The sequence below is a fragment of the Cupressus sempervirens genome, chromosome 9, assembly GCF_028749045.1.
Source record: "Cupressus sempervirens isolate cs-2001-9-10 chromosome 9, ASM2874904v1, whole genome shotgun sequence".
NCBI classification, from domain to species: domain Eukaryota; kingdom Viridiplantae; phylum Streptophyta; class Pinopsida; order Cupressales; family Cupressaceae; genus Cupressus; species Cupressus sempervirens.
The window spans coordinates 109,208,493-109,224,978 of NC_143126.1; the positions used below are offsets into that span (position 1 = coordinate 109,208,493).

Sequence of the window (16,486 nt, forward strand, 5' to 3'; positions counted from 1 at the left end):
GACTTCCATCTCCATACTTTCGTAATTCCCCCATCCACTACCTCAATGTAATTTTTGATAGGTTTTCCCCACCTTTCTTTGAAGAAGGTCTTAGAGATTTCAAAGTTGGATTTTTTTTCTATTGTTGTGTATCCTCCCTAATAGTTTGACCAAAATAGGACATATTCTATATTATCAAAATTTTGCATCGTTGATGTAATAACAAGGTTTACTTCCTTACTTCCTAGTTCTTTCTAGGTGCTTACTAAAATAAAGTTATTGGTTAGATATGGAACTTTTTTGTCAAGCCTAAAAAAAATATTATTATTTTCTGTCCTCATAAAATATGTTGTTTCCCTAAAACCTATAATTTTGACCTTTATTTCATAGTCTAGCAGGAACTACCCCTATCCACTTTTGTCAAGGCTTAAATATTTAACCCAAAGTATTCCTACATATAGGATTTATTGATGAATGATAAATAATTCCTATATATTGTTCTCACAATCATTGTTTCAAAGTTTTAATATCTAGGTATAGCTTAAATAATATCAACATCAACAAACACATTAGATAAATAAACAGTTTAAATAGTATCAACATCCCCTTTTCAATAAATAAATAGCTCAATTTCAAACTTAATATTTTTCTCTTTGAGGCATGCCAACACCCTTCTACTGCATGAAGCATGTGTTGGTCCAAACAACTTGACAACTATATTATTTTTCTTTCTTTAAGACAAAGACAACTATCTTTCTTCTCCTATGTAACTGGAATGCATTGGAGGGAGTTGTGATGGAGAAGTATTTATAGAAGAGTTGAGCTAAAAAAAAAATTGGGCTCTCTCATTTTGTTTTATTGCTATGGAAATTCATGTATTATAGTAGTGAGGAAATTTTGTATAGAGCAATTGTTTGTACATAAAATCAGTAAGAATGGATATATTAATTATAAATAGATATAAATTTTTCTATCTTAGAAGTTTCAAAAAAAACTTTGTTAAAATGAACATTATTATGTTTGATGTGGTCTACTTTCAGTGCATGTTGATATAGAGAGAGATGGTAAGAAACTATCAAGTAATCAATTGGATAAATAATATGAAGAGTGGTTGAAAGTGATGCATGAGAGATATTATGAAGAGGTGGAATATTGTAAAGAGTAGGTAGTGTTGATTTTGGGATTCCACAAAAAGGTAAGATGCATGTAAGTATCCAATTTGGTCCTTTATGTTGCCTTGTATAGATTTTACAAATTCTAGCATTATTTTGGATGGAAATTTATATAATTTGACGGATCAATGCTTGTCACATATCCTTGCATGTACAAAATGTCTATTTGATCAATTGCGCTTTAAAAGTTCTTGTATTAATTCTATCTTGCAAATTTTAAATTTTTTTTGTAGTATTTTGACCCATATACAAAATTATTGTTATTAGATAGATAAAATACATTAAGGGACTACAAGTTGGAAAATTCCATTGAGAAAATTAACCTACACAATGATCATTATGTTATAGGTCTAGTGTAATAGCATTTAGGAAAAAAATCATTTTTTAATGTTCAAAGCTGATGTTTTGTTTATTCCCTTATCTTGTAGGGTTCCTTGGGGTGTTGAGGGGTCATGTATCTACTCCTACACCCTATTCAATGAAATTGATAATGGATAGGAAACATTAATATGCATTCAAAGCTTAAACATTAGAGAAATGCCATTGAATCTACTTAGCCTAAATTGTAGTCTATGTGATGTAAAGTTGGAAGGGTTCATGAGAGCCATATAGAAATTTCTCCTTTTTTAATCTAGTTATCTAAGACATTTTAAAGGACAATAAAATATAGTATCAAGCTTGTAATGCTTCTTGCCTCTATAATTGAATTGCTCTCAAGTTTTTATCCTTTCATGTCAACTTTCAACATTTCACCATTTCCATATAAATGAAATATTTTGGCATTTCTATTTTAGCTCAATGTGCATCTAAAACCCCTTGTCACAATGGTACAAAATTTAATTGGTTTTGATCTTTATCTTATAGGGTATTTTGAAATTCCAAAATATTTTCTTATTCTAGTGTGGCTTGTGATTCTTTTGATTGATTAGCAATTGATAACTATATATAATGAAATTCTACTGGCTATAAGCATGGACAGGTAATCCTATTCATGAAGTGAATTTTGATTAAATTATTCTATGTTGAATTCTCTTACAAGATGCACTACACTCTCACTAAATGCAATTATAGAACCTTCTAAAGGCTTGGGAATTCCTATTGTCACTGCAGACCATATTCTTGGTGTGTTGGATTCTACCGTATGATTTAGGTTAAACTGCTTTTAACATTTACATTATTTTAGGAGTACACTTTATCATAATTTGGTATCCAACCATATAAAAGTATCTTTTGTAAATTGATGAAAATATGTAAATGCCCCTTATGGTTCTTGGTTTTTCCTTCTAGATTGAATGATATGCATAATACCTATTCAAATAGTTATGGTTGCGATCCTTACATATGCTATGGTTTCATTTAACATGCTTGGAATGTGAGTGCACTTTAAGTATTGCACTTTCAATGTAAGTTCAGTTATTGTTATTCTTTTCAGTTACTAATCTTTTCAGACATCTTTGTTTTTATTAATGTGATAGTTCCATTCATCATATGTAGAATGTTTCATCAAGGATTGAAAATAATTTTGTAGGACAAAAGACCATGTGGATAAAGAAAAAGAATGAAATGCTTCATTTCTTTAGTCCTATCTTTAGACACTTTCAATTTTTTCAAATAAACTTTTCTCCAAATTATCATGGTATAATTGTTAAACTATATGTTGATTAAACATATTGTTACCAAGTTCCTAATTTTCAAAGGAAGAATGGAAGCATGTTTATATTTTTCTACTTATTTCTTTGTTCTATATTGTAGCTTCTATCATTGATATACCTGTCTTCTTGCATTTTCTTAGGATTTATCTTAGATTTCTTCAAACAATTTCTCATGTATGGTGTTGTTCTTGATGCACAAGCCTATAGTGGTGCTTAGTTCCATAAACATTAATGCAGTGAAGAAAAAAATGGGTTGACTTCTAGTAATATAGTAGATTATGTAGTTTGATAGATAGCCATATCAGGTGTAAGCTTTCATCATGGTTTATTGAGAGGAGTTCTAGACCTTATTTCAGCATATATTGAATTGTGAACATGCATACAAAGATAAATATGTTGTGATAAAGTTTTTTCTCTTCTTCATAGAATGGAAGTATGTCTCATAAAATTTAAAGTTTTTGAAGATCATAGGGTATCATGGGTGATTTTTTACTCCTTCATGCTTCCTAGTCCAACCATCCTAGTAAGTTTTAATTTTCGTATTTGGGATAGTTCCAAAGTGTTTCATATCACACAGTCACATTCTGAAAGGAAATTTTTGGTTGGATGCAATGAGCCTCTTAAGAGAATTCTAACTAAAATGGACCTGTTGGGCATTCATTTTGCACGAGGTCAATGAAAGGAATCCATAGTGTAATTCCTCTCTTGAAAAGCAAATCTTTTTAAGGATCCACTCCAAGGGTCAGTGTTTGTCTTGCGACATACGAAAATCTGCTTAGTAGAAGATAAATGTGAATGTTCACGAGGAGGCCTTTGCTGGTTCCAAAAATCTTTTACCTTGGAATCAAGTAAAATCTCTTCACTGTCTCAAAATATCACACCAAAAGAACAATGTTTTGGTATTTTCTATTTTTTTCAATGAATGCAACTCTAACAATGCAGCTAGTATGAGGTCCTATTCTAATAAGGGGGTTAGCAAAGCAAATAATGAAACTGAAAGAAAATAACATGAAATCAAATAACTTGAAATAGAAATTCCTAAATGGACATAAGCTATAGAGCACAACACGCTGCGAGTTAAACCTTCAAAGAAATCGGTAGGAAACCAATGAAAATAGGAGCAACACTTCCTAGAATCCACTGATGCAATCGTCGGTGAGAATCTGTAGCAAATTGAATGATGTTTCACTCTTCATCAAATCGCAAGGCCATGGAAAGTGCATTGATGCGAGACAAAAGGCTATGTAGACACAATTGGGTGATCTCTTCTCAAGCTTGTTACGTCAATGAAATTCATATATCTGTAGAAAACACTAGAGATAAAAGATCGCACAACCAAAAACAATGCAATAAACCTTTAGCTCAATCACAATCTCATGAATAAAATCCACAAAACAATGACACATTCAAGCAAGAATAACTACACTCCAAATGCGAGCACCAAAAGCATAACTTTATTGCATAATAACGGCGGCCCTTTTTTACATTTTACAATGGGGTATTTATAAGAAATCGTCTCCTCAATTTGTGTTGAGAGTGAGAGATATCTTAATGCAATAAAAAATGCCTTTAAAACATTAAAACAAACTAAATATATACAAACTGGTAATCTAACTAGTGCTTGGAGGGACTCCATCCATATTTTATTCATTAATTGGATGCATGAGCCCTTTACATGTTAAAACAATGAAAGCATGAGAGAGAAAATAGGAGGAAGCCATCAGTTGAAGTAGAAGTGCATGGAGACACCAAAAATAGAAGCTGACCCTTCACTTGATGTGTGTCAAAGTTATCTTGCCATCAGAATGTGTTTCCAGTGCATGGAAAGTGCTATTTTTGGAACTGGCAGTTGACTATCGGCGCACTTCTAAATTGCGAAGCCTCATGAAAATGCGGAGCTGTGGAGCTACGGACCTATGAAGCTATGGAGCTACGGACCTATGGACCTACGAAGCTATGGACTTGCGAAGCTACAGAGCTCGACTGAGTCAAAAACCTCAAAAACTTTCTAAGTGTCAAAATTGAAATTCTGGCATCTGGGTTTTGTTCATCTTCATCCTAAAGATATATTTGGATATTTTCTCTTAAATTTCTCTATAATCTTAGTAATTTTAGTGGCATTGGGAAGATCCAAAAACTCATACTTATCTTTGAATTTTTGTCTGTAGTTGTCCACCTCAATCCGATTTTCTGCAAAATCCCCGAGTTTAGTATCCAACTCTAACAATGCTTCTTCTGTCCTGAAGGCTTGTCTGATATCTTCATCATTGGATGCTTCCTCTAAAGTTTTTCTAAAGTTTTCCACAACTACCTCAACTGGTAAAAGCTTCTCCCATTCTTCATCTTCAAAAATATCTAAGCATGCATCACTATATAGCTTTTCTGCTTCCAAAATTCGATCTCGAGCTTGGTCCTTGAGCCTATTTATCTTATCATGCAATGTTTTCATCACTTTGTTTCCCTCTACAATATTTCCTATCCAATCATCTATCATGTCTAGTTCTTCACTAGTATATACATCAATCAAAATGCGATACCTTTGTCCTTTTATGGCCTGCAGAATTTGCAAATCCTTGCCCCAAACTTGTACCTCATCCATAATGCTGAAGTCCTGCCTCAAAATTGCCACGATCTTATCAATGTTGTCTTGTGTAGCATGCAATAATTTCAAACTTCCTATAATTATAGTGATACCCCTATCCTCAAGGTTGTCTCACCAATCCTGACAAGCTCTCAAAAATGGATTGAGCCGTACACCTTCTCCTTCTTTCAGAATGGTAGTCAAAGTCTCCTTGGGGCATTCAGAGTTAAGAGGACCAATAACTTCAGCTAGATATCCTTTCAATATCTCAACTTGCCTTTGAAGTGCTCTGATTTCAATCTCATCATGTTCCATGTGGTTAAGAACCTCTTCGACTCCCATAGTCATCATTTTTCGAGAAGTATCTCATGTAGGTTTCCCTAATGTGATATCCTTTACCTCATAGTATTGAAGGCTGAAAAGTTCTTCATCTGTACCTTTCGGGGGATGAGCCACTTGTGCAAATAGGTCCTGATTCTAAGTAGTGGTAATGAATGAAAATGGTGTTGCATCCTATAATGGAGAGTCAGGCTTGCTCAAAATCTTTGCAATGTCACAGATATCATCCTCTGAAGCAAGGAATTGATGCTTAGCACTTCTCATTATTTCCTTTTGGAACCATCTCAGGATATGTCTTTCTCCAACCTTAGCTCTAGATGATGAAGGGATGTGTTCAGCTAGCTCCTTTCCTTTGTCATTTTTACTTGGAGTTTCATGTTGTGAGGGTTCTTCTTCTGTAGTCTCAATTTCCATAGATCCCGTAGTTTGATCCTCAACTTCCTGAGAAGGCTGTTGTATACATTCCATTACCTGTGCCTCTTTTGATGGCTCACAAGTAACGCTTGGTTCTAGTTCTCCTTGTAATGATGATTCCTTTTGAACATGTTCTTCTAAACTCAGAGGTGGAGGTGTCACTGAAACCCTATCTACCATCATAGACTGAGGTGAAGATGCGGGCATTGGATGAGGACCTTGTGTCTCAGATGGCATCTGCATCCCATCTTGCTGTTTCGATTCACCTGTAGGAGTATCTCTAATCTTATCTCCAACCAATTCTGTACCCATTGGCATGAAATCAAAATCTAGAATGGAGAGAATATTATCACCTAGCTCTCCTTGCTCAATCACCCATCGTTGTACTTCATCTTTCGATGAAGAGAGCTCTACTGTTTCAGCTTGGGTGGGCGGTGGGATATTTGTGACATTCTTCTTTCTTTCCAATTCTGTAGCTTTGGCAAGTCGAGTTCTCCCTTGTAGAGGCACTTGTTCTTCCTCCCCATCTAACTCTATTTCATCCTCATCTGATTCCTTGGGAATAGTTTCAGGAACAGAGGGATTAGGAACCAATCTTTTATGAACTCTCTGCCTCTTGTTCATTCTAAGCTTGACCCTCCTTTGCTTCTGTGGAACCATAGGAGAAGAAAGTTCTTGATGCATCAGAGGAGTGGATGTCTCTAGAATCTCTCCCTCCCCTTGCTGGCTTGACAAAATAGGAGGCAATGGAGAATCAACTTGGAAATGAGAAATCCCAGAGTCGTGGGGGTCCTGGGGAGTAGATTCATGTTGCTGCAAAGGGACCTCTTCTTCAACATGCTCTGTTTGGATCCTCTGAGGAGAGGCTCTCTTCCTCTTTTCTTTATTCTTCTTTGGTGGATGGTAATATCTCATTGGATGATCAAACTGGTAGACCATTTCTAGCTTGATAGGAAACTGGAGCGTAAAGATAGGAATTGTGACTTTCTTCCCCTTTACCTTTTTTGGGCGAGCATGTATATGGAATATCATGTATCCAAAATTGGATCAAGTAGAAAGGGTTTCTTGATCCAACTCTTTGTCATTCTGATGACATGTTTTTCTCAATGATTAATATCATCCCCTTCCTCTCTATAAATTTTTGCATTCAGAATGGGCCTCTCGCCAACTTTATCTATATTAAATAAGGGATCTAATAGCTCCTAAGAATCTTGTATCCTTATCTCATTCAGGATGATCAAATGGAGAGCCTTCTTTGCTAAATACAAAGTCATTCTACAATAGTCCCTGATACAGACATCATAGTCATTTGTGGCATTCATCCAATGATCTTCAATAGCATCCTCGTGGTAGAATTCTTTTCCTGTCAAATTTTCCACTTTACCAACACTATCAAAGAACGGCTGGGGAGAGTTATATTCCTCAAGCAGATAGTTCTCCCATTCCTATTCAAAGGTCTGGATATCTGGCTTTCTCTTTACTTGGTATGCCCCTATTACAAAAGGCCAATCCCAACAAGGCCTTCGTTGTTTCTTGATCCTCTCATAGGCTGACTCAATCTGCCGAGAAATTTCCATCAGAACCAACTTATCACTTGGGTACCTTGGGAGCTTCTTTGGATGGATATATGCACCACCAACCCGAATGTATGTGAATGTTTGGAACTGAATAAAATATGCACCGAGAGCTGTGATTTGTGCCTTGGCCTCATCAAACAATCTCTTTCCATAGTCACCTTCGATTAATCGAATGATGGCAAAGATAAAGGCATCATTCACAATCCGGTACTCTTTAATTTGTGGTGAGAGATTTTTCTTAACTAGCTGAGGATAAACTACATAAGGCCATGCATTAGGGTCCTACATACTGCCCTTTTTGTACAACTTGAGATAGTCAGTGGCCCTTGCTGCAAGTAGATAAATCACATAAGAAGTCATATAGAACTTCTTCTTGTCCTTTACTATCCACAACTGATTACACAAGTTCTCACTAAGTGTGGTAGCCCAATCTAGTGGCATCTTTGGGTGTTTGATGGTTTCAATGAAGTTAACCATGAATGGAGCGAGATGACCTATTGCCGGCAGTCCCATAACTCTACTCAGGAGAATGATTGAATATCCAATGTCATCCCTCATATATCCTCGAGCCATATCTACTTTGCTGATTGTCTTTCCTCGAGATGGCTTCTCAATGAAGTATTAGGAATATATAAAGTCCATGGCCTCCTAGTGATGATCCTTATGCCACCTCTCAGCTGCTTCATATGAAAGCCTGATAAACTGATCAGCTCTGGGTAAGTGAAAGATTATCTCGATATTATCAGGTCATAGATCCAAGACTACTTCCCCAATGACACTCTTTACCACCCTTTCCTCGGGAACAAAATGTCGGGATAAGGTCATGATCAATTCAGCTGATTGAATAGCCTCAAGATGTGATGTTGCATTTACCAATCTAGGCCGTATTAAGGCGGATCTCAAAGAAGATCTTTCAGTTGGGTTGTTACAAACCCTCAAAAATTCTCCCAAGTTCGTGTGTCCAAGTTCTGTGTCTTTGATCTTAGAGTGTTCATTGTGTAATCGTGACTTTGGGGTTATGCCTTGAAACTTGTATATGACTGGCTTTGCTATTGATCCAGATGTGGATGCCATTTGATTGTATTACCTACACATCACAAAAAGAAAAATAATTAATTATTGGATACATAAAACACATTAAAAAAATGATACTCAAAAACCAATTTTATTTTACTTATAATTTTTTTTTTATTATATATATATATATATATATATATATTTGACAAAATAAAAGATTTAAAATAATATTTTTTTAAAAAGTGAGGGTGGTGGCTGCGGCTACGCATGCCGTGCAAAAGGGACATCGCGGCAGAGCGCCACGCGCGCGCAGCTAGGAGGCTTGCGTAGCGCCGCGCGCGCTTGTGGCCTTTAAAGGCGTGTGCCCCCATGAGAGCACCGTAGCGGCAAGGTGTGCATGCGGCCTTAAAGGTGCATGTAGCACAGAGCGCGCACGCGGTGCCCCCAAAAGAGCACCGTGGCGACGTGGCATGCGCGTGGCCTTAAAGGCGCATGCAGCGCAACGCGTGCACGCGATGCACCCAAAAGGGCACCGCGGTGGTACGACGCATGTGCGGCCTTAACGGTGTGCACACACGGTGTGCCCAAAAGGGCACCACAGTGGTATGGTGTGCTCAAAAGGGTAGCACAGCGGCGAGATGCGTGCGCGGCCTGTCGCAAAGAGCGTCGCGGCACGAGCGCAAAAATGGAGAGAGAGAAAGGGGGGGGAAGAATTTTCCTCACCTTCCTCCCTTAACCAAATAAGATAGTGGAAAAAATGAAAAGAGCGGTAGGAAGGAGAGGGTTTTATAACCCTTCCCCTTGCTTGCTCTTACAAAGCCCGCGCACCTCAGTATGCGTACTCGTGTGGGATTGTTTTTTTTTAAATTTAAATTTTGGCTTTTTAATTTTTTTCAAATTTTTTTTTAAATTTTGGATTTTTAAATTTTTTGACTCAAATAATCTAACTAATAAACTAATTTTCTTCTCCCGATTCTCGAAATGAGAGTCAGGAGTCAAAAAAAAGTTAGGGGGTCCCCATTCCGGACTCGTAATGGGGCATGTGTTGTGAATACTACAACAAATAGCCCCCCAAAAAGGAAGAAATGTGTTAAGCATTTCTTTATCAGCAAGCATCCTTCCGACTGTATCAGACATCAACCTAGCTTTGAACATCTCAGGCTTATTTCAAATGACTTCATAGTCAAAATACTAGGACTCAAAGCTTTGAAGCTCAGTGTGTGCATTATGAATTTGTTCCTTTCGATGCCTTAGAATGTAGTCCATTGAAATTTTTTGACAACTCGAAAATGATCTTCCACTCCTCCTAGCTCATTCATTCAGAATCTCCACGAAGACTTTTATCAACCAATTGATCGACCAGATGAGAGAATTAGTTTGAGGGCTCTTGGTGGGATGTCACGTTCTTTTGATTTTTAGGCCTATTGAAGAATTGTTCTATGTCATTTGAAATGCCACTTTTGAAAGAGCAATACTTTGAACATAAACTATTCTATTTTGAGAACATATCTTGGAGCCTTTTCAGATCTTTGGAATCCTTCATAGTTAACACCATTTTTTTTTTTCTGTATCCTGACTACACTTAGACTATGTAGTCAAAACATCGGTGTCGTTTCTCGGATTCGATCTCTTATGAACACCCCCTGCGTTCCTCTTTTAGAACTTTTTAGAAACTCTCACGCCAATCAATGGTCTTAGCTATCCCCAAGGAGACCCCTCCCATTTGAACTAGTTGGATCTTGAATCATCCCTCATCATCTTTGACTTTAATCCAACAACACCTAAAATGATCAAATTTTAAGTTTTGCAAAGTGTTGAGAACTTGTTGGTCTAGAGTCCTGATTTATTGATTGAAAAACCCTTTATTTCCACAAGAAATGTCCAATGTTCGGTTGGTGCACAATGCACAATCGTCTGAATATTTTGATGAAGAAATACCCCTTCCTAAAATTGGTACCAAAGAGTGGTTAGTAGAATCCTGAGAAAAATCTCAAGTACACCTTACCCCCTAGGACTCAATTTTGAAAACAAAACACACAACTGAAAGGAAACACACGACTGAAAGCAAACACACGACTTGAAATCAAACACACTTGCAAAAAGGAAAAATCTATTCTAGATGTAGAAATAAAATCTAACTTTTTTTTTTTCTTTTCTTTTTTTTTAGGCTTCAAAATAATATTTCAGAAATTGCCCATTTACAGGCAAAGGTAAAAAATCCCCTTGTAAGGAACTTAGCCTAAATGTTTTTTCTCCGAGAATTTTTGCAATCTGATATGGGCCTATCCACAAGCATTGAAACTTAGTATGGCTTCCTAACTTTTCTTTTGCCTTATCCCAAAGTAGGACTAGGTAAGAAATCCTGAAAGATTTTGTGGCGGCCCTCTTGTCGAACCATCTCTTGAAAATGGCTTGATGTTTAGCCATGTGTTCCAATGCAGTTGTTCATTTCTCTTCCATTTCTAGAAGATTCATCAATTGGATTTGTACTCTGTCAATGTCATCTGCATACTCACTCATGAATTTTAAAATAGGAATCTTAAGATTAAGCGAGAATAGCAGTTCTTGCTCGTAAACAAGTAGATAGGGAGAAGTACCCAAGGCCTTTTTTACTCTAACCTGATCTATCGACAAGGCATATTTCAATTGTGTATGCCAATCCCGAGGGTTCTCCTTCAGCAGTCATTTTATCACAGTGATCAAATTTTTGTTCATAGACTCCGCTACCCTATTTCTTTGCGGATGATAATTTGAAGAGAATCTGATGATGACTTTGTTTTCAAATGCCCATTGTGTTAAAAATGCGGATGCCAATATAGATCCATTGTCGCATACAAGAGCGAATGGCATTCCAAATCTGGTAACAATGTGCTCTTCCAAAAAGTCTGTCACCACATTAGGAGTGCAATTTTTGAAAGTCTCAGCCTCCGTCCAATGTGTGCAGTAATCAGTAGCTGTAAGGATGAATGCGTGTCCAGTTGATGACGGTGGGTTTACTGGACCAATGAGATCCAGTCCCCACTTTGTGAAATGGCGCACCTCATATACCGATTGAAGTGGCATTGCTAGGTGCCTTTCTTTGTTAGCACTAGTTTGGCAGGTATGATAGGAACGCACATGTTCAAACATATCCTTGAATATTGATGACCAAAAATAACCAGACCTTAAAATCATGTGTGCTGTGGCTTCTGCTGAACCATGTCTTGTACCATACTTGTCATGAAACTGTTCCAGGACATCCTTAGCTTCTTCACGTCCTAAGCATTTCAAATAAATCCCCTCGTAGTTCCTTTTATACAACTTGTTATCAAGTAACTTGTAAGACTCGCATTTCATCTTAAGTCCCCTATGTTGCAAACTGTTCATCCATTTGGGGCATTGATCTTGTAGGAGATAATAAACAATATCCTAGTACCATACATCTGTCACCACAACTTGATTGATATCAACTTGTGACACAACCATCTTCTTTTGATCTTCTTCATCAGTTTCATCATCAAATTTAAATTCCTTTTGATTTCCTTCTTGGTTGTCAGTGATCATTTTGGATAATCCTTGAACTCTAACTAATTGGATAGGTTGAATCTCTAGATCGAATTCTTGAAGTATTGCCATCCACTTTCCTCTTCTTTTGCCAAGTTCATTCTGCATCAAAAGCATTTTTACTGCTGGGTCAGGTACAATTGCATACACCTTACTTCTAAGTATATAGTGACGAAACTTCTTCACTGCCTTGATTAATGCAAAGAACTGTTTATCAAGATTTGAATATTTTATCTCAGTGTTCTTTAGAGGACAACTCATGAAATCAATGGGTCGCTCATCTTCCTTCTCTCTTTTTTGCATCAAGATCCTTGCACAAGAATGTTCGAAAGCAAAGGAATAGATCTTGAAAGGTAATTTGTAATCTGGGCTTACCAAAATAGGGGCTGTAGAAATGAAAACCTTGATATCTTGGAAGGATTTCTTTATCTTTGGTACCCATTCTGTTTTAGCCCCCTTTTTGAGTAAATCATTGAGCGGGCGGACTATTTCTGCAAAACCACTTATGAATTTGTGTACAAAGTTTAGCTTTCCAAAAAAAGATTTCAACTCCTTCCGACTGTGAGGGGGTACTAACTTCATAATTGATTCAACTCTATCAAGATCAATTGAAATTCCAACCTCAGAAATGACATGTCCCAAGAGCTTCCCTTTAGTAACACCGAACGAACATTTCTTGGGATTGAGTGATATGTTGTACCTACGACATCTATTGAATAGCTGCCTTAGATCAGCAATATGAGTACTTCGATCTTTTGAAAAGACAGTCAAGTCATCCATGTAGATGAATATACATTTATTTATCAATCCTTTAAAAGCTTCATCCATTGCTCATTGAAATGTAGCTCCTGCATTAATCAACCCGAAAGGCATCCTTCTGTAGGCAAACATTCCCCACTTGGTTGTGAAAGTAGTCTTTAGCCTATCTTCTTCATCGACCATGATTTGGTTATATCCTAAGTAACTGTCCAAAAATGACATCATCTTTGAACCATTAAAGATTTGCAACACTTCATCTAAGGAGGGTAGAGGGTAGTTATCTTTCTGAGATGCCAAATTCAAGTTACGAAAGTCAACACAAAGGCAAATTTCTCCAGTCTTTTTCCGTACAGGGACCAAATTTGCTACCGAGGTGGAATGACAGATAGGAAATATGATCTTAGCATCCAGTAATTTCTTAACTTCTTTCATAATCAATGGTTCGATTATCGAATTCACTAGTCGTTGTCTTTGGCGGAAAGGTTTAGCATCTGGTTTCAACGGGATGTCATGTGTGATAATATCAGGATCATAAGTCTTTAACTCTTCATAACTCCAAGAAATCACATCTTTATACTCAGTGAGCAACTTGAGCATGTCATCCCTTTCCTTTTGATTACATGCTTTTCCTATTTGCACCATTTTTGGTTCTTCATTCGTGCTTAAATTGTATGAATCACATTCTTCGATTCCTTTATCTTGAGTTGCCCTTCTATTGAGTGTTGATTTTTTGTGGTCGAAGATGCGTTCAAGTTTAACCATTCCTTTCGTAATGTTGTTGGTTTTCAAATTAAGGATTCCATTGTCATCCTCAATCTCATCATCTTCAAGCTTGTCTTCAGGTGTATCATCAATCTCTTGTCCTTGGAAATGGTGACTGCACATAATAAACTCGAGTATATGTTGATCATCTTGAAAGACCTGAAAGGCCTTAAAGGCGCGCGCAACGCAGTGTGCGCACACGGCACACCCAAAAGGGTGGCGCGACAGCGCAACGCATGCGTGGCATACCCAAAAGAGCGTCGCGGCGCGCACTGCGCAAAAATGGAGAGAGAGAAATGGAGGGGAAGAATTTTCCTCACCTTCCTCCCTTAGCCAACAAGATAGTGGAAAAAATGAAAAGAGTGGTAGGAAGGAGAGGGTTTTATAACCCCTCCCCTTGCTTGCTCTTACAAAGCGCATGTGCCTCGATATGCGTGCTCGCGCTGATTTTATAAATATTTTTTTTGGCTTTTTAAATTTATTTATTTATTTATTTTTTACTCATATAATCTAACTAAATAAGTAATTTTCTTCTCCTGATTCTCAAAATGAGAGTCAGGAGTCAAAAAAAAGTTAGGGGGTCCCCATTCCAGACTCGGAATGGGGTGTGTGTTGTGAATACCACAACAGGACCCTAAAATGGACACACAACTTGCTAGAAACTTGAATTGGCATAGTCTTTTGATAGAAGAAGTCTTGTCAAACAAAGTTTATTATGCAAGATTTATCATGGCTGAACTATGACTTGTGTTTGAGAAAGGGTATGAAAATCCTCATTCTCTATACCAGGAAAGCCTTTTTAAAACTATAAATGTTGACTATCAAGAGAGTTTCTCTCTTTTAGATGCAAGCTATATTCACCTTCTAGGAATTTAGGGATCACTTTGCACATTCCTTAAATTTAATTTAGAAAAAGCATAGTGTGGAAGTTGGTTGAAATACAAGTCAGAGATTATTATATTAGAACTAAAGCAATTTATGTTCATAATCATCAGGGAAGGGTGTGAGTTAATCAAACTCACTAGCAATCTAGAAGAAGATGATAATCTAGGAAATATAAAATGTGTAATGGTGTCTAGTTGTTGTGGGTTATTCATAGGATTTTTGAAGTTCCTGGACCTTTATATGAACTCCAATGTTTGGACTTCTCTTCTATTTTCAACAAAAAATGGTAGGAATGGGTTCCCATAGGATCTCACCCACTCTTTCATACAATTGTGTTTCAAGAATATTGCACATGAAAGCTCTTGGCAATTTATGATAAAAATCTGGAAGTCTACCATGTAATGTTTTAGAATGAGTGTCCCACTATCAAATTTATTGAGCAATCAAGGAAAGAGTAGATCTCTAACTTCATACCATTTTTTACCTATGGACTCAATGAATCACCTGTGACAAGATCTATTCTTGAGTTTTTATATGTAGTTTTTATTCACAGATAGTTTTAATTTTTTTCCCTTTAGCTCATTTGAAAAATAAGGTACACATATATTTTACTATTTCTTAAGGGTCTAATTGACATAGGCAAAGGTGTTAATAACTTGGGCCAAAGGCTCACCTAGCTATCCAAACCATCCTACAAGAGTTAACACAACAAAAAAAAACACAAGGAACAAAAATCAAAGGAGGAAGAAGAGACAATACTTCTATTGATTCATCAAAATATCTTCATACATGCCCAGCGAGAAGACCTCCTAGGTAATGGCCAATTACAATACATTCCTATACAAAGATCCAATAGAAAATTAGCACCTTCAATTTTGCTCTTCAATCTTATTCTCCCAAAAACTTGCCTAACTCCAAGCCTAAACATTCTATTTATACTTGCCAAAATGGCTCACAGAATATTCTAGAATCATTACATAAAAGGAAGGTCGACCCAACAATGGTATGGAAACATCCCAATAAAAGATCTTAACATATTTGTTGCGAATGAAATAAATATTGCAAGTCAGCCCACTTAAATCATGTCCAATTACTAGCACTTGGCATACACTGGATAACTTGGCACATGAAGGAACACTTGGTAGACACTGTGTAACTTGGCACATGAAAGAACACTTGGCATACACCGAGTAACTCAGCACATGAAGAGTCACTCGACATACTGTGGGTAATTTGGCACATGAAGGAATTGCTATAGTAACTCGACACATGAAGGAATTGCTGCAGTAACTCAGCACATGAAGAAAACTATATTGCTAGGCACATGAAGAAAATTGGATTGGTAGGCACATGAAGGAAACTAGATTGCTAGGCACATGAAGAAAATTGGATTGCTAGGCACATGAAGAAAACTAGATTGCTAGGCACATGAAGGATCTACTAGGCACATGAAGGAGTGCTAGGCACATGAAGAACTATAAAATGAACAAAATGAGTAGGATAACAAGGCAACCTAGGATGCTCTTGCATTAGACAACCAAGGTTCAAAGAAAATGATTCTCCTAAATCATTGAGATGTCCCAACCAAAGCTGAATCCAACTCAAATTGAGAAATCCATGAACCATCTTCAATAGGTCTGTTCTTCCACTTCACCAAATATTCATAGTAATCTTTTCCTCTTGTACTCTTGCCAACTCTTTGATCCAATATCTATTCAACTTCTTCAATCTACTTCTTAGGATAATCATCTAATACAACAACTTTATCCTCTAACTCATGATACTTATACAAATCAACAATATTGA

At 36.8% G+C, this 16,486-nt stretch overlaps 1 protein-coding gene across 1 annotated transcript; it reads right to left on the reverse strand.

The window, feature by feature from the left end:
- Positions 1–11,413: 11,413 nt before the first annotated feature.
- On the reverse strand, positions 11,414–11,794 carry LOC149537793 (uncharacterized). Its single transcript, XM_089802384.1, has one exon. The coding sequence runs from the start codon at positions 11,792–11,794 to the stop codon at positions 11,414–11,416; it is 381 nt and encodes a 126-aa protein (XP_089658510.1).
- Positions 11,795–16,486: the final 4,692 nt, after the last annotated feature.